The sequence below is a fragment of the Phyllostomus hastatus genome, unplaced genomic scaffold (genome assembly GCF_019186645.2).
Source record: "Phyllostomus hastatus isolate PE091 unplaced genomic scaffold, TTU_PhHast_1.1 phas_contig_80, whole genome shotgun sequence".
NCBI classification, from domain to species: Eukaryota; Metazoa; Chordata; class Mammalia; order Chiroptera; family Phyllostomidae; genus Phyllostomus; species Phyllostomus hastatus.
The window spans coordinates 47,079,601-47,106,665 of record NW_025333960.1 but is presented as its reverse complement, the minus strand read 5'-3'; the positions used below and the strand labels follow the sequence as shown (position 1 = coordinate 47,106,665).

At 47.2% G+C, this 27,065-nt stretch overlaps 1 protein-coding gene across 1 annotated transcript; it reads left to right on the top strand.

Annotated features, from left to right (window-relative positions):
* LMAN1 (lectin, mannose binding 1) lies at window positions 1-23,894 on the top strand. The gene is made up of 13 exons (XM_045849989.1): window positions 1-260; window positions 3,318-3,472; window positions 3,555-3,662; window positions 4,573-4,634; window positions 5,767-5,866; window positions 7,737-7,860; window positions 9,431-9,489; window positions 9,919-10,051; window positions 11,675-11,868; window positions 12,000-12,070; window positions 18,608-18,761; window positions 20,381-20,502; window positions 20,677-23,894. The coding sequence occupies exons 1-13, from the start codon at window positions 23-25 to the stop codon at window positions 20,711-20,713; spliced, it is 1,557 nt and encodes a 518-aa protein (XP_045705945.1). The 5' UTR covers window positions 1-22; the 3' UTR covers window positions 20,714-23,894.
* Window positions 23,895-27,065: the final 3,171 nt, after the last annotated feature.

The following is a 27,065-nucleotide window of genomic DNA, read 5'->3' as shown; positions in this document are numbered from 1 at the left end:
CCTCCGCTTTGCAGAATCCAATATGGCGGGATCCAGGCACAGGGGTCCTCAGAGCAGAGCTCAGCTGCTTTTCGGCGCCTTGCTGCTGTCCTTTAGTCAATTCGTCGGGGGTGACGGCGTGGGAGGAGACCCTGCGTCCGCCGGTGCCGCGGGCACCCCAGCCACGCTGCCACATCGCCGTTTCGAATACAAATACAGCTTCAAGGGGCCGCACCTGGTGCAGAGCGACGGGACCGTGCCTTTCTGGGCCCACGCGGGGAGTAAGCCAGGGCAGAGGGCGGGAGGGCCCGGGTCCCATTCTCGCCTGGCGCCTCTTCCCTTTCATTATCTCCCTGCTGCACATCCTATGCGGAGTGGAGGGGACCCTTCTAGGCAGCCCCTCTTGCAGGTCGGCTCTGGTCCGCAAGGTCTCCTCCACATGCTCCCCAGTCTTTTCCCCATTCTGTCCACCCCCCTTCGGCCTGTCTCCTCCTTGATCTCGTCGGTTCTTTCCGTTTGTTCTAAGGGTGTTTTGTTACTTCTTACACTTGGAAGCACTCAAACTCGTTTCTAGGCATCATGTTTCACCCTAACGCCACGTCTCTAGGGGAAACGTCCAACACACCCCACCCCAACCTATTCCACCCGGAGACCTGTTCAAGCAACCCACCTACCTCCTTTCCCGCTTCCCCTCGGCCCTCCTTTGCTTTCTTTTTTTTTTAAACCCGGTGTTAGCAATGGTTAATGCTCCAGTTTGTACCGGATGCCTCCTGATGGCTCCACAGATGACATACGTTGATTTTGTAGTAACTCTTAAGTTTTTATGTCAGGATACTTTCCACCCCGTTGGAACGATACCTTAAATTTGCCACTCGTAGTGACTTGGTGTGGTCTCTGATCTTTCCTCTTCTATTAACACATTATGTAACTTCATAGTCACACATGTCCCTTTATTTACTAAACCAAGGAACATATTTTTTATATTGTTTCAGAACTTGAGACTAGCATTATATTTACAGCTCTTTTTAAAGTTTTTTTTAATCAAAAATATGCTTCATGATTTTTACTTACTCTGTGTCTGGCACTGTTAGTAGATACGAGCTTGCCTTGCTAGACATTTACATATGTGAAAGAAATACATCTGTGCTTAAGTGCTGATGTGTCATTGCTGGCTAAGGAATCAGCCATAGCACTTGACAGCTGGAAGCTCTGATCAGGGACCACCAGGTGTGAAGTTCTGGCAACTGGAATTCCATCCTTATGTGTAATTAGGAAGTCATTTCCATGAGCTCTGTATACATTATTTTAGACTGTCCGTGCTGGACAATCTAGAAACGTTCCATTTCTAGAAAGTAGTTCTTGAATAGGAAGCGCACTCCTAGGAAGGGCCATTTCACTGAAATTAATGTATAATTAGGAGGTATGAATTTCAGTCTGACATAATGACCCAGCCATTAAGTACTTGAAGTTGAGTGCAGTTAATTTGTTACTCAACAGGTATTAATTATGTACCCACTCGCCAAAGGTCTGTTTCTGGGCTTTTATTATCAGAGTAACGGTCTTAGTGTAACAAAGAAGAAGCCGATGTACTAAACACAAGTTCTGGAATTTTTTGTTTTTTCTTTTTTGGAATGATGATGAATTTGTTCACCCGTTTTCACTTCTGCATCTTTCCACTGCCTGCTTGCTCTTCTCTTTCTCATGCCTGTGCCCCATAATCAGCCAATTAGCAATGTTAATCAAACTACTCACATTAGTTATCATGGCTTTCTTTACAAAGCTTGTAACCGACTAAGTTTGCCGCAGAAATGTCAGCGAATGTGTCTGAATTAATTAAAGTTGTGTGGCTGGACGGAACTGAAATGAAGTGCTTAGTATATTAGCCCCGACACTTCTGTCTCCTGACTCTGGAAATCACTGCTGTGCGGATCCTTTGCTTTCACTGTGATTTCATTGCACTGTTTTCCTCACTCCATCAATTTTCACCTTTTCATTTTGCGCTGAGATTTGTTATTTAAAACAATCTTGAAAACAAAAGAAATTTAAAACTTAGTTTAAACATAGCCCTTTACATTCATCCCCATGTTAGGACCGAATCTGTGGTGTTTCTTTTTCTTAATTTGAATGTCCTTTTGTACTGTCCATACACGTCCTCAGTCCATAAGGGCAAAAAATGATAGCAGTTTATAACCTTTTACAGCTCTCAGAGCTTTCGCCTCTGCTCTCACCTGATCCTTAGTAGGCAGGGCAGGTGGGTGCTGTTTTGTAGGTAAAAGATCGATGTCCAGGGAGGTCACAAAGCTAGCGGCCGTGGAACAGAACTCAGCTTCAGGCCCTCTGATTCCGTATCCAGTTCTCTTTCTGGGTGCTTGCCCCCTCCCTTAAGTGCTTGAAAGTGATGGTGACGAACGGTGGCTGATCTGACTAAAGTATCTTAACTTTTTGTCCATTTTTCCTGTCCCTAAAGAGACAGTATAGTTATTTCCCAACATGAAAGTCAAAACTGGTTAATACCTGAGAGTGTGTGCTGGAATTGTTCAAATGTAGGCCCGATAGGTGCTTTAATAATTATTCTGTCCAGTAATAGAAACAGCTAACATTTATGGAGCTATCTATATGGATTTATATAGGAACTTCCCTGCCTCCGAGGCTGGTGGAGAAACGGAGTGACTCACCTGTGATAAACAGCTAGCAAATGGGGAGCTGACTTGACCCAGCGTGGAGACGCGAACCACCATTTCGGGCATCTCCTCTCTGAGAATCTGCTGATGCTGAAGCACTGTTTTTTTATTGACTTGAAATTCAGTTGGCCCTCTCCCTAGAAGAATGTAGGCATATAATTTTTAGCCTTTTTATGGAAATGATTGAGTCCAGCCCCTTCATTTTACAGCTGAGCATGTGGTGAGCCCAAGAGAGTAAGAGAATTATTTACTCAAAGTCATACAGCTAACCTAAGACTAAGAATAAGTCTCTTGATTCCTAGTGGCGTGTTCTTTTCACACTCTTTGAGCTTTTCTAACATTTGCAAACTGATAGAAAACATCACATTTAAAAGTAGTTGAAAAATAATATGAGAATCAAATATTTGATTTGGCTTTTAAGCCAAAATTTCCTCTCTCCCAGGGCCCCTTGCATTTTTAGTGTATGATTACAGCTTTAATTTTTTTTTTTTTGCAGATATATTTCACTATTCAAAAGTCGAAACTGTCAACATGAAATATTTTCCTAACAAAATTATTGTAGAGGTTACTGATTTAAAATTAGATCTCTGTATGTAACAGTTTGGTGATGATCCATTGAGTTTTACCTAATTATAACTTACAGCTTTTTTGTTCTAGATGCTATTCCAAGTTCAGATCAAATTCGAATAGCACCATCTTTAAAAAGCCAAAGAGGGTCAGTGTGGACAAAGACAAAAGCAGCCTTTGAGAACTGGGAAATTGAAGTGACATTTCGAGTGACTGGAAGAGGTCGAATTGGAGCTGATGGCCTGGTACGATAATATTTTTAACTTATAAAACGTATATAAATGCAAACACCACCAGTCTCTGAATGTTCCTTATATATGTTTACAGGCGGTTTGGTATACAGAAAGCCAAGGTTTGGATGGTCCCGTGTTTGGATCAGCTGATATGTGGAATGGTGTTGGAATATTCTTCGATTCTTTTGACAACGATGGGAAGGTACGTGACTGTTACCCACTTGAATACATTGAAGTCTGCTAACAAAGTTAATCTGTGAGAATACAACTTATTTTTAACGCTTTTGTCATTTTGATAGTAGAGAACTCCCCAAACTAAAAGTGATGGCTAGTCTTTATATAGCTGGGAATTTATACATGTAAAGCTACGAGTTCCTGATTTGTCATACTCCAACTTGGGGTCATAATGGAGCCCTAACTCTGAGAAGTTTGCAAGGCCCCCTCCCTAGCACCCTGTCTGTGCACAGGAATTTCGATGGGTATGCATGAGTCATGTGGATGTAGGCAGCGAAACCAGTAGTGTTGAGAGTCAACCACCATAGTTTGTTTTCATGAAAACACCTATCTATGTGCGTTACTACTACAAGCTCACATGTTAATATCTTTTCGTATATTACTCTTTTTGATCGGCCAGTTTCTCTGATCTCCCCTAAAACAGTTAGGAACAAAGTATACTTACGAATTGGGAGCATGAACTTGTGCTTGAGCAGCCTTAAGATTGATGACCCTGCTTCCAGCTGATTGTTTCTCTCCTGGAGTCAGTATTAGCAATTTAAAGGAGAACTTTAATTAATCCTTGAATGCTGGAGCCTTGTTTGTCCTGTTTTAGCTTCCACAAGCCCCTACTTACCCCGTGCTCACAGTGTGTCTGCAGATACCTGTTGAGGTGGATTATTCAGAGAGAGGACACATTACCGGCCTTTACTGAGGTGTTCAGTGGCTGCTTTTGAATGATTGTAAGAGTTTACTAAATAAGTAGAAATCTCTTCTATTATTTTTAAATTTTCAGTTGTACAGTTATTAGAGATGAAAAAACCTTACAGCATATCCAGAGTGATCTAGAATTCCTTGGTGTAAGGACTTTAATACAAATATGTTTTCTTTATTTTTAGAAAAATAATCCTGCTATAGTAATTGTAGGCAACAATGGACAAATTAATTATGACCATCAAAAGTAAGTGTGTGTTTACATTATTGCTAATTTCAGCTTATTTTTTGGAAACCTTCTGAAATATGTTGTTTCAAATCTGGACATTTTCCAGATGAAATAAGATTATTCTTTTTCTTGAGATTTATTTTATAACTAGATGGAAAGTTCTTATTGTAATTTGGTTCTGTTTTAAAATTCTTTTGTGGACCATGTCAGATTTTAAGCCTAAAAATGTGTTGTTATATTTAACCTAAAATTATATAAAACTTTTTTAAAAAGTTAATAAAATATTCTGGCTTTCAGCGATGCCACTAGTCATGTTTTTGCATATCTCTTAAAAAGGGGTCTTTCGAAAATAAAGTCAGCCTTGACTAAACTAATGACTAAGAAATTGATGCCACCTTGCCCTGGCTGGTGTCGCTCAGTGGGGTGGCCACCAGCCTTCACGCCTGAAGGTTGCTGGTTCCAGTCCTGGTCAGGACATGTGTCTGGGTTGCAGGCCGGGTCCCCCAACAGTAAGGGGCGTGCTAGAGGCAGCTGGTCAATGTTTCCCTTTCTCCCTCGCTTCTCCCTCTCCAAAAAATGAATAAAATCTTTTTTAAAAAAAAGAAATGTATGCCACCTGTTTACCTTAGAATTGCTATATTTAAAGATTCTTGGTGGGCTACAAAGCTGGCTTCTAAGTATTTAGCGTATTTGTAATGTGTAGTAATTTGGTATCTGCATTTTTGTAAAACAAAAAATTTTAAATGTTTGTTGTGGGAGCCAGTCCGTGAACTGGATGAAAAAGTACTTATCTGCATTCCTGTTCACGTTAGTAGTTTTTTTACTCTGGTAGTTGCCTGTGGAGCTATTTAAAAGACAGGTTCCCAGGCCCTCCTGTGATAACGATCCTGCACTGGGGTAAAGGACTCTGCCCACGCCACAGCGCACGCTGGCAACGGCCCTCGTGTGTTCCCGAGTCCCGAGAAGCCGCGGGGCACACTCGTGTGTCAGCTTGGTGCCTTCTGAGTGAATAACTTCAACTCCCCCAGTTCTTTGTCTTCACTTGATACTATTTTAATCTTTCTAGGCATGAGTCATTTTAAATAGTGAGTTCTAAATATTGAAAAGCTCACGTTTCTTGCTTGCTCGTGTTCCTTCCCTCATCCCATAGTGACGGTGCTAACCAGGCTTTGGCGAGTTGCCAGAGGGACTTTCGTAATAAACCCTACCCTGTCCGGGCAAAGATCACATATTACCAGAAAACACTGACGGTGAGTGCCGCGCATTTAGTGATAGTCAGATGAACAGTGATTTCTCATTTTGAATCTTGGATAGGAATTAAATGCACTTAAGTGTGGGTGGTGTTTGTGTACTCGTCAGGGCTACTGTGAGAGAACAGGAGGAGTTTCAGAGCCTGGTACGAGTGGCCGTGTGTTCTAACACCTGGCCGCTGGCTTTGCAGTTAGTCAGTAAATGTTGAAGCATCCTACTACGTGCTACATATTATGTGCCTACAAGCCTCCAGGATACAAACGAGTGTAAGGCAAAGATCATTTTCCAAAGAGCTTGTAGTCTAATGCGGGAGACACTTGCGTGACATTACTACACTGTCATCAATGCTGCAACACAGACACTATTAAGGGATGCAGGGGCTGGAACACTGTAACTGCCAGGTGGGAGGACGAGGGTCAGGAAGAGTGTCTGAGTGTAGTTTGAAGGGGAGCAGGAATTTCCCGGATGGGGTGCATGTCCCAGGCAGAGAAGACAGGCCTGGGGCTCCTGGAGACTTGGGAGAGGCGAGCGGTTTGGTGCGGCTGGAGGGCAGAGGAGATGCTGAGAAGCGAGGCGGAGAGCGGGCAGTGACAAGTCTTGCAGGTCTTGTATAGCTTATCTTGTGAGGAACCGTTTAAAGAGTTTTAAGGAGGAAAGTGAAATGATCAGGTTTGCAATTTAGGAAGACTTGGGCAGCAGTTTTCTTGTAACAGTATGTGTGGAAGGAGCAAAAGATACGATCATTTAGACTCCTTGACTTTTAATGGGCCGTGCCCTGTGCTGGACACGTTACATGCAGTTTCTCGTGTAACCTTTCCAGCAGCCCTGCGGGGTGGGCATCCCCACGTTGCATGGGAAGGTGAATGTGGGAGGTTTTAAGTGACTTGACAGTGTCATACGAAGCAAGTCACGGAACTGATTTGAGCCAGCAGCATCTCCACTATAAGACTACAAGTGGTGCCTGAGATTAAGTCACACGGAGAAAATGCTCTGTCCGAGCTTCTGGCAAGATGGCTGTCAGTGTGAGGGGTGGACCTCGACATGATGCTTCCACCCTCCATGCCAGGGACTCCTCCTCGGGTGGGGCTGGTGCCCGGGTGGCCGGACCTGACACTGACGGGGAGGGGGCTAGGCTGCTGCTGGGCTGGGCTGGGCTGGGCTGGGCTGGGGCCGTGGGAGCGTGCTCCTGTGCCGCACGCTGGGGGGCTTCCCGCTCGTTGAGTGCCGAGACCCCGTTAGGACATTTGGGGCCATTACTTCAGAAGTGCATTCTGCAGAGTAGAAACTTGGGTCTGTGTAGTGTTTTCATTTTCTGCCTTTTGTGTCGATGTGACTTCTGGCACTTCTGCTGTCTCTCTGCTAAATTAACGACAGCTCATGTACCTACCTAATCTAATGAGGAGGAGCTCACTGTTGAGTAAGGCACTCTATTTAATTTGCAACTAGCTACCGTAAAAATGGTAACTTCAGCCTGTCAGCCCTACCAGCGGGGTTGCAGAACGAGTTCGACCCCCCTTCTGTGTGAGCCATCCACAGAAACCATGGTTCCCTAAGAATTCTGGAGAAAAGGGGAGCCGTATTCTGTATTAGAGAGATTTTCACAGACAATTAACAAATTTTTCTGTTCAAGCTTTTAGCACCTAAAAAGCAAAAACCACTTTCTTAAGTGAAATATCTTGTATGATGTACCAACAGTAAGTGAGGTTATTTAGTGGACAAGGGATTAATGACCCTTTATGATAATGAGAGAAAGCTGATAGCTTTTCGACCAGTGGTTATTAGATCAGATAGGACCAGTCCTAAACCGACTGCCCGAAATCCCCCGCCAGTGTCTGTTGTGAAAGCTGTAGCTCCTGTCTGTCTGTCCAGGTGATGATCAATAACGGCTTCACACCAGACAAAAACGACTACGAATTTTGTGCCAAAGTGGAGAACATGGTTGTCCCCGCACAAGGGCACTTTGGAGTATCCGCTGCAACTGGAGGTCTCGCAGGTAACTCGCCGTCTTGTCGCACGAAGCACGTGTGCAGGGGTTTGTCAGGGGTGGTGTATTTGGGAGATGTGCGCACGCAGTCATTTTGAAGCCCTCGTGACCGGTGTGAGCCCCCCGCAGCCTGCAGGGCTGTCTTTCTGTCCCTCGGGACTGCTAGTGCTCCCCCACGTTCTGCAGGGAGGAGGTGCGTGGGGCCACCTGCAGCCGTGGGCGTCAGAGCGGCGGTTCGGGTGCTGTTCTGTAGTGCAGGAGACGTGTAAAGTCAAGTCGAGGCTGTAAAAGGCTGATTGCTGAATGTTTTAGGGTCCTGAGAGGTGTCCCAATACATATAGGTGAATTTGGTGGCCTGAGGAAATGTTATTGAGGACTACACTTGAAACAAGATATGTGTACCATTTTTTTTCTATTTGTGGGTAAATGAGCTTATCATTTGACGTTAATACAATCTTGAGTTTACATGGTACATTATATAGTTTCATTTTCAAATATATGACTTGTTCTTACAGCAGAGGGAGGGGGAAAGAGGATAGATTTTTACCCTAATGTTAGACGAGTTTGCCAATCTTGGATTAAAGGGCTTTCTAAAGATCACGTGGCCAGTAATGGTCAGACCCAGGCAGGCCTTGGTCTGGATTGCTGACTCCCAGGTCCAGCGCTCTGTTACTCCATGACCACCCCTGAAGTGGCCTGACCCACACTGAGCCGTTACGGTCTTCTCTCCCATTGCTGCATACCTGCATCTCCGCGACAGTGGCGGACAGCTGGAGACCGTCACGCAGTCGAAATGAATTGCTCTTGCTTTGTGGATGTGACTAGCCAGGATTTAGTTCTATGTGGTGAGGTTTGATCTGCTTGGTCCCTCTTTTCAGCTTAAACAGTTTGAAGTTAATTTATTCTTACATGACTTTAGATAGAATTGTCAGTGTCTGCTGTGTGAGGGGAACAGACGTGAATGCTGTCTGGATAGAGTAACCACATCATCTAAACCAGGACGCTCGGGGAGTAAAAGGCGACGCCGTTAGGAAGGCCAGGGCAGCACGTGCGAACCCGGGCACCCCCTAGGCCAGGGCAGGGCAGGGCAGGGCCGTGTGTATAACAAGTGAGGCGGGAGTGTAAGTGCTGCACGACGGCCAGGTGGAGACAGGTGCGGGAGCCACGTGGAGGACAGCGTTTTCTCTTACTTGGCCGAGACATAGTCCGTGAAGATTTGTGGGAAAATGTGGAGGGACCTCGGTGCCAGGCTTCGGAGTTTGGGCTTCCTGTGAGCCTTCCTTCGTTTGTTCGTCCCCTCCTCAGAGACGAGATATACTGAGTGTCTGCCTCGTGTCAAACACGGCCACGAGGGCTGGGTTAGGGTGAAGGAAGTGAGTTTCACTTATCCCTAATGTAAATCTTTCTGATGGATTTTCATCTGAGCTCACAGAGCACCATTGCATTTACCAAATTAGAGCTAATTTTCATTTCCCTTATTGATGATTTTTGTAAAGCCATAGCTATGTGTAGATTCACAATCATAAAAATAACCTATTATGGAACCTTTTCTGATTTTTTTTTTTTTTTTAATTTGTAGATGACCACGATGTCCTTTCTTTTCTGACTTTCCAGCTGACTGAGCCGGGGAAAGAGCCGGTAAGTACAACAGGTTTTCAGAAAGTGTGTTTCCAGGTTAGTGGTGAAAACTTGGGGAGAGTGCCTTAGGCTTGGCCCTTGCCTCTGCCAGTCCCTGCCCCGCGGCCTCTGCAGAGTCGCTTAGGGCCTCCGCCCGGGCAGACCGAGGCCTGTGCGCTGGCCTCTCCGGGCTGGCGTCTGCGAGCCGTGAGCGAGACAGCGCCCCTAGCGAGCACTCAGCGAATGGGCGCGGCTGTCGGTGTTTTCTGCTGGAATTACTCAGAGCAAGAGTAGATTGGTCATGGTTTAAGTAAGAAACAGCATTTTCATGCTAACCTTTCAACTGGTGGTGGAGTAGGTAAGATGAGAAAAAGGACAGATACTGAGGTTTATTATTTTCTTTTTTTAAATTCTTTTTGATGACCTGTTTGTTCTTAAACTCCAAAACAGCCTACACCAGATAAAGAAATTTCAGAAAAAGAAAAAGAAAAATATCAGGAGGAATTCGAGCACTTTCAACAAGAACTGGATAAAAAAAAAGAGGAATTTCAGAAGGACCACCCTGACCTTCAAGGGCAACCCAGTGAGTTGCAGCGCAGCTGTCCTCGGGGTGACCGCGTTCACGGTGGCCTTGGGGTGTCCCCGCACACTTCCAGTCTGCGCCCCCTCTCTCGTCTGGGGTGTTCCAGGTGTTTTCTGGGCACAGCTGTGAGCGAGTCTGCAGTCTTGAAGGGGCTCGGAGAGGGATGTGCGTGCCAGTAAGAGGGCTGGCGTGGAGGGCGCGGCGGGGGTGCCCCTGGAGCCCTGGATGGGCGGTGGCCCCCCCCCCCCCCGCAGGGGAAGCTCCGTGAGGGCGGGGCTTTGTCGTGTGCGCTGCTCTGCAGCCTGAACCGAAAAAAAGCGTGCCGACCTGGGAGTAGAAACTCAGTAATATTTATTGAATGAAGTCTTCCAGGGTTGATTTTTCTTCCTTCTCAGGGCACACAGATTACCTTATTTATATGGAGATAATACTTGAAAACTATCAGTTACTGGGAGAGTAATGTGAAATGATTATCTGGCTCTACTTCCCTTACTACTCAACGGAAGTCTGGACTTTAAGAAGTCCAAAGTTTTAAAATACCTGTGTAAGCTACTTATTAAGAACTTAAGTGTGCTACATGTCAAAAACAAAATACGTTAAGGCCAGCCTCAGCCAGGGGGCTCAGGTGGTTGGAGCGTTGTCCTGTGCACCAAAGGGCAGAGGGTTCAACACCCCCATTGGGGCACATACCTAGGTTGCAGGTTCAGTCCCCAATCAGGTGGTGTACAAGAGGTAACTGATCGATGTTGGTTTCTCACATTGATGTTTCTCTCTCCCTCCCCCATTCGCTCTCTCCCTTCCTCTAAAAAAATCAATTAAAACAACATATCCTTGGTTAAGAATTTAAAAAAAATAAACCACCTGGTAAGGCCCAGTAGAGTAACTTTATTCTGTTTGCTGACTTTTGTTGCCGGGGTGGTTCCCCATCAGCACAATTGAACTCTTTGTAGTACACGATTTCTGAGTGATCGCCAGTGTGATGCAGACTTAAGCTAAACATGAGAGGTAAATTATACTGTTTTACTGGATTTATTTTTAATATCACATGATTTGTGAGTATGTTGAAACTTACTGTAGTGTTTGAATGTACTGATCAGTTTTCAGCCTGATCAGATATTAAAGGAAAGTCAGCTCTCCTTCACTCCCATTGCTTAATCTTTTACACAAGTAAAAGGCACGGGTTTATTTAAGAGTGCAGTTTGATGAGATATGCATTTCCCCGTAACCCAGATCAGCACCCAGAGTATTTTTGTCACCCCAGAAAGTTCCCTCATGCCTCTTCCCAGCCTCCCCCCCTCCACAGAGGCAACCACTGTGCTGACTTCTGTGAATGTAGATTAGTTCTGCCCATTCATGCAAGTAAAATCCCAGTGTATCTGAAAGAGAAGATGAGTTCCGTGACAAAATTCCGACCAGGTTTACAGTAAATGTTGAACTGCCAGGCATAACAAAGAGAGTCATTCGGTCGTGATTGGGTTAGTTATCTGCGTGTTCACTGTTCGGGAGCTTACACCACCGCGTTGCTGATGCTCTGGCTTTAATACGTATCGGCACCTTTGGTATTTTAAAAACTGCCTGTGCATAGGTGAGTCTAATAGCTTTAATTTCTAATTTCCATTTCAGCGGATGAAATATTTGAGAGTGTAGGAGATCGTGAACTGATACAAATCTTTGAAGGACAGAATCGTATTCATCTTGAAATCAAGCAGCTGAACCGCCAGTTGGACATGATTCTCGATGAGCAGAGAAAATACGTGTCTTCCTTGACGGAGGAGATCTCCAAAAGAGGAGCCGGAATCCCGGGGCAGCATGGACAGGTGAGCTCTCCAGGCGTGCAGAGCGGCCGCGCGAGGCGGCCCGGCGGAGGGGAGGCGGAGAGGAGGCGGCTGCGCTGTGCGTCCCCGCAGAGGTGGGTTCTTGAGCTGGCCACCCGGTTGTCTCCCTCCAGGTCTCCCGGCAGGAGCTGGACACTGTTGCGAACACTCAGCATGAGATCCTGAGACAAGTCAATGAAATGAAGTAAGTATACAGTGGGAAGAAGTCTTAGTGTCATGTGCTGCCTTCAGTTTAAACGTGTGACTTCTCTCGTGCAAGCACATTATTGTCGTCAGAGTTCTGCGTGAGAGTAAGCATTAGGTTCTAGATTCATTCTAAGTAGGGGAATGTCGAGTACAGGAACTTTGGACACTTAGAAACTACAGACATGTCTAACTTTTTTCATTGTTCTACGCTAGAAAAGAAAAAATGCTGTGGCATCTTTAAAAGAATAGGTTTGTCACAATTACTTGACAGCCAGAACTATTCATGCACTTCTAAAATATAAAGAGAATATGGGTAATGTGTAACAACAGTTCTTTGAAAAATGCCAGGGCAGTGAGCATGCTCAGCATGATAGGACTGGAAGACAAGCGTACGTACCTGATGCAAGAATTGGGACGGAATGAAAGCATTTTACAGGAAATGTGCCGGGTGCGACCATCCCTTTTTCATTCCATATGTAACCTGAGAGAGACCGGACAGCACTGGAGAGAGTGGAGATGCTGTGTCCTTGAAGTGCTGGGCGATACGTTTCTGAAAAGGATTTACTTATGCAGATCATTAATAGCTTTCAATGTCTGGAGCAGAGAAACAGCGAAAATGTCATGTTTCGTAAGCTAGTTTTTAGAGCGCTGCCCCAACCAGTGAGCCCTTGACAGGAGAATGTCAAGATGAGGCCTTTAGGACTGGAGGATTGAGCAGGATTAGGTCAGATAGAAGGTGCAAGTACCAAACACCTAGGGGTTAAAGGCACCCCGAGTTTAACTGCAAATTTGTATTTCCTTCCGTTGGACTGTGTGGCATGTAAAAAATACCTTCCCCTTGTGCACTCATGATTAACATACTTATGATGCTAAGTGAATAGTTAAATTCTTTTAAAAATAGACAGGTTTGTGTAACTTTTTAATTTTATCTCATTTTAGCCTTTAGACAATTTCAAAAATACAGTTTCCGTATACCCTCCCCATCTCCCCCAGTGTCAACGCCTGATGTAAGCATGGTGCAGTTGTCCGAGCCAGGAGATGAACATCAGCACTGTACCGTTCACCAAGGACCTCATTCCAGGTTCACCAGTTTCCCACCAGTGTCTTTTTCTGTTCCGAGGTCCAGTCCAGGATTTCACCTAGCACTTAGTTCTGTTTAGACTTGTGCGGCCTGAAAGAATTCATCTTTCCTTGTCTCTCGTGACCATCACGAGTTCCAAGTGCGTGGACCAGGTGTTTGGTCCCTGGCTCCTCAGTTTGAGTTTCTCGGTGCTTGGTCGTGGCTGGAGGGGGGCTCGGTCACAATGTCCGCGGGTCTCGTCACCAGTGATGTCGTCTGTGATCCGTCACCTATGGTGGTTTCTTCCCAGTATCCCTACTTGAAAGTTGCTGTCTTTTCCTTGGTGGCTAGTAAATATTTTAGGAGAGATACTTTGAGACTATAAAGATCCTGTTTCACTTTAAACTTGCACTCCCTGATTTTAGCATCATTGATGGCTTGCCTGAAACAAGAGTATGGTGTTTACCAAATGCCTGTTTTTGTATTTCTGTCATTTCCACATTTATTTATTGGGATTCTGCATGGACCAGCTATTCCTTCTCCCCCACTTATTTAATCAGGTACTTATATCAGTGTTTGTTCTATGGATTACAACCCAGTACTGTCGTTATTTATTTATAATGTCGTTTAAATCGTCCCGCTCTGGTCACTGGAAGCCGCTCCAGGTTGGGGTCTTTAGCAGGCCCCCATCCTTTTTTATGCATTCTTTCCTTTCTCTTGCTGCCACGCTATGTGGCAGGCTCATCTTGTACTTTCTGTGCTTCGGCTCTAGGATCAGCCACTTCTCCAGTGCGCCTGGTTCCCTGTGGTGGAGAAGGGTATTAAGAAACCAAGATCTGGGCACTAGGTGTGCTCATCACTGGGCCGTCACTGCTCCCAGGCCCTCTCAGTGGGCAGAGCTGGGGACGCAGGAATGTGTACTGACACGCACAGGTGCACACGTCTCTATTTTCATGTCCATCAGTCGACACTCGTGTTAAAAAATCATGGGATTATGTGGGTACTTGGGGTTCTGGGGTGACTGACCTGGACCGCACAGTACAGGATTGATTTTAGCCTTCTTCCTTTCCCTGTTTGAGGATTCTTTCTCCAACAGGGAGAGACCTGGTTCTTAGTGTCTGTGATGTATTTAGTGTGCACATAATGTTCCAAATTCTTGACACACGTGCCTGTGAGAAACACGTCTGCTGACGGATTTCCGTAACGTTCCTTCTGCCTGTAGCCTGATGGTGTCTAGTTCAGACGCTGTTTTTCCAGGTCGTTTAGTTCTCTTCCCCACTCTCTTCCGTATGTTTATGGTACTTACTTATGATACAGTGCAGTGTTTTGTTAGTGGCTGCATTCCTTCGACATCTGGTTAATTTTTAACTATTTTAGTGTACAAAGTGTAGGTGACTACTCTGGTTCTGAGAGTGTGTGTGAGTGTGTGTGTGTGTGTCTACCCACCCCTGTTGGTGACCCATCGCATTAATTTCTGGTTGGTTCTTCCTGTACTTCTTCTGCACATGTGCATTTTCATATATTTCCTTCCCTTTTTATGGATGAGAGCACACTCTAGGTTCTCTTTTGTGATTTGCTTGTCTTACTCAGCAGTGACAGTAAGAGTGTCTTTAGGCTCAGCCAGTGGTCAGGACACCCTAGCCACACCCGTTCGTGTTCTCCAGGACAGCTCTCACTCGGGGTGGTCGGCGGCCCTTGTGACCCCCACTTACGGAGACCAGGTGTCGTGTGCACAGGAAGTCAGTGCAGAAACCGAGCTCAGATGTCTGGCTGTGTCCTCCAGAGCTTTTCTTCGTGATGAAGTTGCAGGGGGAAAATGTACATTGATCAGAAATACGTGCCTTTTGTGGTCGTCGTGGTTTTTTATGGTCTTTATGGATTTTCATGTCCTTAGGGAATTGTAGGATGACTTTTTAGCAGATGTGTGGAGTTCAGTCCCCTTCAGTTTACAAAAAGATTTTTAAAAGGCCCTGAATGGCAAAAGATCACAATCTGAAAACAGTCAGAATTTGTTCTCATTATCTTTTCACGTTAAGTGTCATTTCTAGCATATCATAAAGCCATACCAATTTTTGTTTCATTAATTTTCAAACCTACAGAAAAAATGTTGAAATAAGAGCCCTCCATCATATCCCTGCACCCACGTTCAGCAGTTACTAGTAATCACTCACATTGGGGGCCTGAGCTGTATTCCCTGTGAAAGGCCTCACCGACCCCTCCGCAGTGTCAGTAGCCAGAGAGGGGCGGCCCTGCATCCGCCGCCTCGTCGGAGGCTGAAGGAGGCGGACAGTCCCGCTCTACCACGGCCTCTCCGTGCAAACAGAAGACTTCTCCCCGTCACCTGTCATCCCGAGCCAGTTCGGGAACGGCAGGACAAAGACCTGGCTCTTTCTCCATGCCGTGTCGATGAGCCAGCGCCCTTGCGGGCTCCAGGGTCACGGGATGAGGTGGTAAAGGGCGGGGGTTTTTTTCTGCAGTTCATGGATTTTCATGTATTTTGCTGTCTTGAGCCGCTAGTCTTTGTCATCAATGCTCAAACTGTCTCCTCTTTGGCTGCTGTCTTCAATGTCCTGGCGACACACCCCTGTAGTCGTAGTTACCTCCCTTCCTTTCCGCGTAAATCCTTCCAGGCCTCCTGTACGTTCCTGTCCCACACGTGGCAGAAGGCATTTTTCTTTGCAGCCCTGGCGTTCCGGTGGGACGTGGTAGTTGTAGGCGGTCTGGTGCTCATTGCTACTGAGTTGTCATTGCTTCTGGGCCTTTCCAGGGGACAGGGTCACGAATGCTTTTTGAGCTCTGCTGTCTGTATGTGGCAGCCGGTGGCACGCGTTGATCGGTCGTGTATTTCACATGTGGAACTCAGTGTTCGGCGCTCTTTTTGGTGAGCGTGGACGGCAGGTAGCTTCCGTGTGTGCCTTTCCCTCGGTTTCTGTGCGCCTGCTGAATTCCGGGCGCCGTGCTGGGCGTTTTCGCCGAATGTCTCCCCGTGTTCTTCCGGGATGTTCCTGATTCTCCTCTTTTGCACCTTCAGCCTGTCCCTGTAGTGTGACACTTAAGCTGCTTAGCAGCCTGTAATGATTCCTTTTTCTTTTATTTTGAAGTTTGACTCGTCTGGACATTCTAGCCCCAAGAAGTCTCTTGTGCATTTGCGTCCTTTATTTCTCTCCATGCTACATAACGTAGTGAACTAAGACACCTAGTGTTTACACGTTTCCCACTGTGTTAAAATGTTTTTCCTCTTTATTTTTTAATTTAATCTTTATTGTATTTTTGTCCCATTACCATTTAGTCCCCTTATACTCTCCCCCCAGCAATGACCACACTGTTGTCCATGTCCGTGAGTCCTTTTTCCTTTTTGCTCCATCCCTCCCCCCTCGACCTCCCCCCCCCCGCAAACTCTCACCCCCACCAGCCGTCATCCTGCTGTCAATGAGTCTGTGTCCATTTTGCCTGTTAGTTCACTTTGTTCATGACATTCCACGTATGAGTGAAATCATATGGTATTTGTCTTTGTCTGGCTTATTTCACTTAGCATAATGCTCTCCAGGTCCATCCATACTGTTGCAAAGGGTAAAATTTTCTTTTTCACGGCTGAGTAGTATTCCATCGTGTAAATGTCCCGCAGTTGTTTTGTCCACTTGTTTATTGATGGACGCTTGGGCTGCTGCCCTGTCTTGGCCTTCATAAATAATGCTGCATGGACATAGGAGTGCTTATGGTCTTTCAAATTGGTGTTTTGGGTTCCCTGGGATACATTCCCAGAGGTGGGATCACTGGGTCGAAAGGCAGATCCATTTTTAATGTTTTGAGGTGTCTCCACACTGCGTCCCACAGGGGCTGCGCCGGTCTGCATGCCCACCAGCGGTGCCGGAAGGTTCGTTCCGCTCTCTGCACATTCTCGCTGCCACTTGTGTGTTGATTTATTACCGGTAGCCATTCTGACAGGTGTGAGATAGTATCTTATTATGGTTTTAATTAGCATTCCTGATCATCATTCGTCTCGTTCAAGGTACTCACTACTCTCCTCAAGCCCCTCGACCCTAGCCCACCACGGGAGCCGTCAGTGGTAGAAATCAGGGTCTTATATGTGAACAGTGGAATCACGTGTTACATGGAGATTCGATTCCGAAGTCAGTGTGTGGGGGGGTAAAACGTTGTACAGGGTCAAGTTACCCTTTGAAAGATAACTCTGGGGACTGCCCACCCCACCCACCATTGTTCAGTGTGCCAGCTCTTCCTTCGCACTGGACACAGACAGACAGATGCCTGTCAGTCGGATCCTAGTTGAGGCAGTGGGTTTGCATTTCACAGCGGCATCTGCTAGAACTGCAGGGGAAATGGAATTGCATCTGACTGGGGGGTCCCGAGACCATCCCTAGGTTCTGTCATTTGCTAGAAGTACTTACACAGAACTCAGAAAAGCTGCTGTACTCAGAGTTGTGTTTTATTACAGTAAAAGGATAGAATAAAGTCAGCAGAGAGCCCTCACCAGCATGGCTCAGTAGGTTGAGCATTGTCCTGCAAAGAAGCAGTCTCCGGTTTGGTTCCCGTTCAGGGCACACGCCTGGGTTGCAGGCCAATCCACAGCTGGGGCGTGTGCAGGACGCAGCTGATTGATGTTTCTCTCCCTCTCTTTCTCCCTCCACACACTCTAAAATTTTTTTTAAATTTTTAATTAAATCAGTAAAGAAAAAAGGTAAATAGGTGGAGTTGGAGAAACTGGGCACGAGCTATCGGTGCCCCCGAGCTTCCCCAGTGGGTCCCCCCCTCAGGAGTGACGTGTGACAGCGTGGTCGAAGTGCCTCCAGCCGAGGAGGCCTGCCCAAGCCTTGTGCCTGGGGTCTCGGGGGACGGCCACAGAGGCGCTAAGCATCTCTGTGACTGACCTTAACCACTCAGTCTGCAGCCCTCTGGAGGTCAGACGGGTGCAGCAGCCCAGGCCCCAGGAGAACAGAAACAGGACTCACGTCGTTCGCATGAACTGTCGTGGGGGCCAAGACCCAGGCAGACGGAAGCACTGTTGCCACATGGGCTGTTCCAGGGGCTGAAGGGCTCCCCCCGGGCCTGGTCCAGGCCAGTGCTGAGGACCTGTGCCGTGTGCAGGGTCCGGGCAGCCCGGCCTGGTGGGTAATTCTTTACTGTGCAGCACTGGACACCTAGACAGATGGACGTTGATTAAAGATTAGACCCATCATGTTATTTGGTACCCATGGGATACTGGTTTCACCCAAATCATTTAGTAGTCTTCTTTATGTGGTTAGATGACCTTTAGTAAAAGATTAAGACATAATACTAATCAGTAGTTTTATAAATTACTTTCCAATGTTGACAACGATTCAGTTTTTTAAATATTGATATTCTTTGTTGTTTTATGATCTGATATATCGAGCTTAGAAGTGTAACCATTGGAAATCTGTGGTGGGAAAAAATCATTCTTCTAGTGATTCTGTTGTCTAAAGGGATTTTCTGTCTCAGGAACTCCATGAGCGAAACTGTCCGGCTGGTGAGCGGCATGCAGCACCCTGGGTCTGCAGGGGGCGTCTACGAGACCACCCAGCACTTCAACGACATCAAGGAGCACCTGCACCTGGTGAAGCGGGAGGTGGAGAACCTGGTGCAGCGGAACGCGGTGAGCGAGCGCCGGCCGGGCCGCTCCCCAATAGGCGGGATGCGTGGTCTGCTCTGTTTATTCCGTAGCGCCTGACTCAGCTGTTCAGTCAGTGCCAGGTGCTCTGTTGTGCAGACCTGCTTCTGCCCAGCCCCTGCCCACCCCTGTGCTCGGGTCGAGTTGTTCCAGGTGTGTCCGTAGGGTCTGTGTCACGCTTCCACCCCTTACTACTGAGCAGAATGTTTTAAATTGCTCTTCCAGTTAGTGGAATCTCAGAATCTCAGGCATTGTTGTTGTTTTTTTTCTAGATTTTTTCCTGTAAGTTTTCTTTAAAAAAATTAAAGAACAATAATAATATCAGTAACATCTCGGAACAGCTTTGAAAAGGTAGATGTCTGTCTTGACAAACGCTCCGTCAGACGGACAGACGGCACGGGCAGCTCCTGCTGCGTCTCTCGGGCGCCGAGGGGCCGGAGCCCAAGCCGGCGGCGGCCTTCCCAGTATGACCCTCCTCCTTTGCTCCTTCTCCTGGCTCGTTTCCGTTTTAAAGCTTGTCTGTCTGTTTTTACTTCTGTTCTGGTTTGACTTTATTAGGTATTTTTAAGAGCATAAGCCCCATTTTTTGGAGACTGACAATAAATACTAAAAATAGATTACTTTTTTTGAAATTTAACATGCATAAGAAACAATATTAGAAGACAGACCCCTGGTACTTGTAAGGTTTTTCTTAATTATTGGCTTTAAAAATCCTTACAAAATTCACAAATGCTAGTAGCGTTTGCCTCTTCCCCTTCCCGTTTGCCACAGGCCGCTTAGTTTTCTTACTGACCGCCACGTCTCATCCGAAGCGTTACACCTGTTTCCTTAATTCCGCATGAGGTTACTCCCACCCCACCCCACTCACCCCCTGCAGCCTTGCCGACAGGGCCCCGTCGGTGGTCCGGGTGCTGTGCGCAGGCGCTGAAGGACTCTGTCCCACAGCTGTAAGCATTTTTTTCATGTAAGCACATTGAAAACACATGATCTCAGCAGCCATTCCGTCTGCATGCCTTGGGGGAACCTTTGTCCCTGGTACTTATCTCCTTAAAATAGGAGAGATACCTGTGGAAACAAGAAAAAGCATATTTCAGAATACCAGTCAGGGACGTGGACTGCAGGGAGCTGGGGGCGCACGAGACCGAGGCCCCCAGGTGGTCAGCAGGCTGGCCGGCGGCGAACCGCGGGGCTGTCTGCCCAGGGCACTCGGCGGGGCGGGGCAGAACGCTCCTAAAGCAATTCTGGGTCAGACAGGGATGTGGCGACCCTCCGAAGGTGACACTGTGAACAGTTACTCCAGTACAGCAGGTGTCCGCCCGGGGAGTTCGTGGTCTGTCGCCCTCAGGGACACTGAAGTTGCTGTCGCCGCGATGAGGATGGGAGCCAGGTGGCAGGGAGGCAGCGCCGCCTGTGGGGAGGGGCCGCCCCGGGTCAGCTGCTCTTCCAGAAGGCGTGGCGGCGCACGCGAGGGGATGGGGGGACAGCATGGGTAAGCGAAAGTGCTGGGGTCCACACAGTGAGCCCTGTGTTCTGTGCAGCTCTCTCCCTTGTCTTTCTAAACTACCGACCTCACTCACTGTAACGGAGAGCTCTTTGCCTCACAGCCGGCAAACGAAAGACCCAAGTGCCCAGACCTGCCGCCGTTTCCGTCCTGCCTGTCCACGGTCCACTTCGTCGTGTTCGTGGTGGTGCAGACGGTGCTGTTCATCGGGTACATCATGTACAGGTGAGTCTGGAGGGCCAGCCCGGCTCGCGCGGGGTTGGGGCGGGGGGCGGGTGTGCTCGTCGCCGTGTGTCTGATGCTTCAGGAGACTGTGTGGGTTTTAATTCTAAGCAATCCTATTTCTGTACAAAGTAAAGTGTATAGAAATTCTGTTTTTTTCTTTCTCTTTTTCCTCAGAACTCAGCAAGAAGCAGCTGCCAAAAAATTCTTTTGACCACCATTTTCATATGTGTACATCATGTATGTATGTACAAAATGTCTTTTTGAGGGATTGTAAGTATTTAAATTGCTTCATAGGCTAAATTATTCAGTTTTGTATAAAATAACTTTGAACATTGATTTGCAGTAAGAGACCTTAAAACAACCACGTGTAAATTTGTTCATAGTACATAAAATCTATTTAAATTTCAGTGAATTTCTGGCCAGTAGAATACAGCCACTGATCTTCAATATTCTTATTGCTAATAAGAGGGTAAATAATAGAAAATGGGGGAAACCCCAAATATGAGAGTTAGCCCCTAAGTTTTGGATGTTGGAGGTTTCTGTATTTCATAAAACACATTAGCCCTCCTGCCCCCCAAAACAGGAGGTCAGACTAAGAGCTCCGCATCATGACTAGTTGGTAACCCCAGTCTTTTTTAAGAGGTCAGAATTCCGTGCTCAGAGACCCAACCCCTCGGTCCTGCAATCTGATACCGTTCCCTTCGAAATCAAGGACTGTTTTGTCTGAGCGTGTTAGGATCTGGATAACGGGCTTCAGAATGTTTATTGAAGTATTTTTCCCTCTGATTATCAATGAAATTTTGGGGGGACATTAAGAATTGCTCTTTGCCAAAAAGAAAAAAGAGAAAAATGTGGTGAACACATCCCTCTGACGATCGCCGCTGTGGGTGCTCTGCCTGGTGACGTGTTCACTCTGTGATCGCTCAGGCTCGAATGTCTTCGTTCTGACGTGTCGGTTCAACATTACGGAAATAACGTTTGCACCTGTATTTGTGATGAAGGAACTTCTACCCCGTTGTGCAGCTTCTGAGTTCAGCTCAGAGTGCGTGCGCAGGGGACGTTTCGGTTCACAAGCCCCCGCTGCCCTGCCCCGCGTCACTCGGCGTCCGCGGCTCCGCGCTCCTGCGCACCAGGGAGGCTGGCCTTGCCTGGGGGCGGTGTGCTACCATGTCTGGAGGCAAAATTTGGAAAATGGAGTTAATACTTCTGCCTTTTTTCCCCCTTTTAACGCCAGAACTGAGGATACTGTATGGCACTTGTCAAAAAACTTAAGCTGGAAGTGCCAGGCTGGAAGGGGTTGGTAACGTCTCTGTACAGAGGTGCAGCTATTACAGAAACGGTCTGTCAGCGACATTGTCAAGTGCGCTTCCTCTTGTCTTCACAGCTGATGCTCTTACTTTTGCTGCCTCCACTCACCTCCCTTAGTTCCCTAAAAGAGATAGATGTCTTCCTTTGTTGTAGAATCCAGAGTAATACTGCTTTGTAAAATAGTGTTACTGAATCCTTCCAAGCCGTCATGAGTCTGTGCTGAGATGTCACTCACAGGCCGGGCGGACGGCCCGGAGTCCGCACAGAGACTTGGAAGCACACTCCGGCATGGCAGCACCTGCCCTGTCTGTGTCGGCCCTTGTCACGGGGGCCGGCCAAGGGCCCTCTAACCGCCACCACCAACTCCCCCCGTCGGGCACTTCAGCGTGCCTCGCCGGTGTTCTCCTGGCAGCGTTAGCATTTCCAAGTTCAGGTTTCAGAGACATCGTCGTCTCACAGAACTTACTCCTCCTGGAAAAAAAAAAGAATGCCTTCAGAAGAGTTTCAGTTGTAGGCTGTGAACTTGGGAAGTCCTTGAGATGAAAGACTTCCAGGTGTTCAGTGTTAAAAAGTCCCCAGTCACAGGAGCCTGAACCCCTCGGAGGACCCAGACCCACGCAGCCCGTGGTCCGGGCTGAAGCCCCGGCGGCGGCAGCAACCCGACCGCACCCTGGGGACGCAGACCCTGTCGTGGGAGAGCGAGCGCTGACTCTTCCCTCCCTGGCAACGCCCTTTGCAGAAAACCACTCGGCAGAGTCGGTCACACCGCTGTTTATTGTGTTGTTTGACATTTGTTTTCCTTTCCTCAAAACAATGGACTTTAATTCATTTCTGAAGAAAAATGTTTGCTCTCTGGAAAAATCAGTCACTGCCAGATTCTTTCATTTCTGTACTGTTTTGTATAATTGAATTTGTTAACTTCTCTCACACCAGCAAGTATTTTTACAGGTGCCTTCAATTAAAACAAAAATGATTTAAAATTTTAGTGTAAGTCATACGTATAATGCCACTTTTAAGCAGAAACGCTAGTACGTAATGCCCAATACCCATTTAATGTATCTATTGTGTTCCAATTGTTTGGATGTTTTACTCGGCTTGCGGCTTTACTATGAAGCTGCAAACAAGACACAGTTTTTGTTGTGTGTTAAAGGAAATCTGTTTCTCACAGTGTGGTCCGTCCGGGTCACGGGGTGCTGGCTAAGAACACATGCTCGGGCCCCGTCCCAGACCGCCTGAACCAGCCCTCGGGGCGGCCTCAGAAGTGGGTGCGGCAGGCCCCCCGGGTGGCTCTGAGCGCACCGGTGTCTGAGAGCCACTGGGAAGGGCAGCGGGGAAACGAGCGTGGTTCGCTGGCCTCGCTGGCCGGCAGCTGAGCCGGGAGCAGAGCCCTTCCTCCGACCGCCGTGACGGCAGCCCACGCGCACTGACTCCTCCTGCTTGCCGTCTACTCAGTGATCCTTCCACCAGGGCTGGCGGCGCCGCACACCAAGCCCGACCGCTGCCTGTGGCTCTTTGTGCTGTGGTGAATGGCTTTTCCACTGACAAAATCATTTCCAGATCTCACGTTCACGCCGTGGAAAACTCCCGTCTTCCCGTCTGCCTGCTGAAGCTTCTCGCTCTCCTGATTGGGCTTTTTCAACATTTTATCTAGGACCATTGTACTTTTTGATAACTTGGGGGGAACAAAACTTACTTGAATCAGGGGTTGCCAGACCCGCTGCATCGCGGAGGCGCGGGGTCTTTGTCAAGAACCTGATCACGGTCGTGAGCGCTCAGATGTGATTGTCTTAGATTTCCCGCCCGGGTGCTCCTCGCGGGGCGATGGTGAACAGGTGATTATACTGGGATCTTTTTACTCACACGATCTAATGTGAAATCGCCACTTGCAACTTTTTAGATCTGTATGTTGCCTTTTTAATATATTTCTTTGAAAGTTTTAAAGAGTTTTCTATCCCCTGTTAATTTCAATTGGGTAACATTTTGTCAAGTGTTTTTTTTTTTTTCCTTTCGGATTGTTATTTGATGCTAGCTGGAATTCCAGAAATGACATTGACCTTATTCAAATAAAGAAATATTTTAGTAAATTTACCTTTTCCTTCATTGGTCTCGAGTAATAAGGACCTGTTTACTTTCCGCATAGGCCCTGACTTGTGTTTCATTTATGACCTTCTGCGTGCTCTGCCCCGGGTGGCATGCCGCCTGCGGAACCCACTCTGGGAAGCATAAACAGAGAAGTAGACAGAGTGGTGGGTAAATGCTAACCCCTGCTGGTAATGAAAAGACAAGTTAATTAAAACAGTGCACTTGATGTTTTCACTTTTAGTAACCAAATACTGGTGAAAGGTAGTTAATTTGGAACTCTTAGTCCTTACTAATGGCAGTTTAAAAAATCTTTTAATCTTTTTAGCAAGCACTGTTTGAACCAAGTAATCCCAGTTCCCAGAATCCATGCAATATGAGAAGGAGAGAGTAGTCTTTGGGTTCAGGCAACCTGGGGTTTGAATTCTTGGCTCTGCCACTCCGTAAAGATGACCTTCAGTGTCCGCCTAATGCTCATGCCCCACGTTGGTAGCCTTATGAAAGAGAACCCTTGGGAGGTGTGCTCGGAAAACGGTGGGCTGAGGCAATGGACCCCTCTTCTGAGAGATACTGGGTAAAATAAGAGATTCCAACACATCGGGTGGGTTTGGGAGAAGTCAGAGGAGACTGAAAGCCTGGCGAGGGAGCCTGTGGGGCAGCGAGGTGGACACGCAGAGGCCTGGATGCTGTCTGGTGCCCCAGGGACACGGCCTTGTGGACCACAGTATGGCTGTGGGCCTCCGTTCAAGCAGGCCGGGAAGCCTTGGAAGGGGTGACCCTTTGTGGTCCCATTGCACAGACCCTGGGGTGTTTATTTTCCCTTTCTGGAGGAATGAGTCGTTCTACACGCAGCCGCAAATACAGTTATTGCATGTCCAGTGGAAAGGCCCTCGTAATAAATTGAGGAATAAAAAGTTGTAAAGACATTCCATGTTCAGTGGAATCATCTGCTGGGGAGAGGCTGAGAGATCTGGTTTCATAAAAAAGTACCGGAGTATTCAGTTGTCCCACTGGGGTAGCTACCACCTGAGGGTGTCCAGTGTTTGACACCCTCCCCCCACACCTCCACCCACCCACATGGAAAAGGGCCAGACAGGGACAGTCTGCTTTACAGACTGTCGTCGGAGATTAGAGTGGACACCACTACCATCAATGTTTCCCAATTCCTAGTAAAATGGAATTTTAGTGGTAGATTTTAAAATAAACACAAATAACTTACAGTAAAGCATACTGAAATAGGTTTTTATTATTTTGGTTTTTTATTTTGTTCTTTAAGAGATATTAACTGATTCAGACCTACCAAATTCAAGTTGGTTTGGGGGACTTTATTTTCTGACCAAAACTATTCTACAGGCAGATCTTCACCAAATTGTCCTTGTCTATGGGAAATAAAGGTTTGTTTGGGGTTTTTCAGTGTCATGAGACAGCTGTGCAGTATTCTCTAAGAGTGGTGCTGAACTGGGAAACAAAACAGAAATACAGTCCTTCTGGCTTTTTATCATCTGTAAAGTTTTGTAAGACCTTATTACTGAGTAGCCCTTCTCAGTGGAGATGAAATATAGTAACTCACACAGTGGTTTGAATGTTGAGTTCCAAGCAATGCATGTACAGTGCATGTACAGTGAGAGTGGAGCTGTTAATGTACGTTCTCAATCAGCACTGAGCAAGTTTCTGTTTTGTCCTACTTGTCTGTCAGTCTTTCAAACTGAGACCATTTTAGCAAGATGGTGGCACAGGTAAACAGGGCTCGCCTCCTCGCACAACCACATCAGAGTTACAACTAAAACACAGAGCAACCATCATCACTCAGAATCATCAGAAATCAAGTTGAATGGAAGTCTGACAACTGTGCAATTAAAGAAGCCACATCCATCCAGACTGGTGGGAGGGGCGGAGATGCAGAAAGGGCTGGTCCCTCACCCATGTGCGGTGGATAAAAATTCAGGAGGGGTATCTTGAGAGCACGGAGTCCTAACCCCATGAGACACCACCCCCAACCCCAGCCCAGGGTTCCAGTGCCAGGAAGATAAGTCACCACTTCTGGCTGCAAAAACCAGCAGGGACTGAGTTGGTGGAAGAAACTTCTGGAGTCCCAAGTAGTTCCTCTTAAAGGACCCGCACACGGACTTAACCAGACTCACTCCCTCTGGACTCCAGCACTGAGGTAGCAGCTTGAAAGACAGCAGTGGCATGCAGGGAGGAACTGAAGTGTCTGGCATCCAGGCAAGAGCTGGGGACAGCTCTTTCCCAGACAGAAAGGCAGGCAGAGACTATTGTCCCTTTTCTGAATCCTCCCCCGACATTGCCACAGAGCCAGCAGGCTGGTGCTGTATCTGAGACTCTATCGATGGGGCTAACACTGTTTGCCCCACCCGGAAGATCTCCAGAGACTGATATATCTCCCACCCAACTGACATGCCCACCGAAGCTGCTTTTCCAATGGTTGGTCTTGGCCCCTGCTTCACAACTTCCTAAATCCTCTCAAACAAGCAGCACCTGGCCTCAGTGAGCCCCAGACCCAGAACTACTGTAGCAGCCTAGATTCACAGCTTGGCTTCACCTGGAAATCCCCAAGCCCAGCACAAGTAGCAGCTCTCTCTTACTGCTTTATAGCTCAGACAGAGTAGCCCTGGGCAAAGCACAGATGGGGACTGACCTTGGCCTGCACCTCCTGGGAAACCCCAGGGCCAGCACACCCAGTGACAGCTACAGACCACCTTCGAGCACCCCCACCCTGCCCCCACACAGCTGATCCTCCACGGAGGGCAGATGTTGGTGGTCAGTGGCCACAGCCAGCCCTTGCAGCTGACCCGCATCATTTGCATCATACAGGTGCCAGAAGGAGAAAAGAAAGAGCAAGAAATTGGATGTTTATTTGAAAAAATAATAAAGAAAACTTTAATTTGGTGAAAGAAATGGACATGCAAGTCCAGGGAGCACAGCGAGTTCCAAACAAGATGGATGCAAAGAGGCCCACTCCAGGATGTGTCATAATTAAAATGCTGAAGGTTAAAGAGAAAGAGAAAATCTTAAAAGCAGCGAGAGAAAAGCAGTTACCTACAGGGCAATTCCTATAAGACTGTCTGCTGATTTCCTAAAAGAAACTTTGCAGGCCAGAAGGGACTGGCGAGAAATACTCAGTCATAAAAACAAGGGACCTACAGCCACGATTGCTC

Coding starts and splice junctions, on each gene's coding strand:
- LMAN1 (XM_045849989.1), top strand. CDS start 23: ATGGCGGGATCCAGGCACAGGGGTCCTCAGAGCAGAGCTCAGCTGCTT. Junction 261..3,317: donor TTTCTGGGCCCACGCGGGGA/GTAAGCCAGGGC, acceptor TTTTTGTTCTAG/ATGCTATTCCAAGTTCAGAT. Junction 11,869..11,999: donor TCCCGGGGCAGCATGGACAG/GTGAGCTCTCCA, acceptor GTCTCCCTCCAG/GTCTCCCGGCAGGAGCTGGA.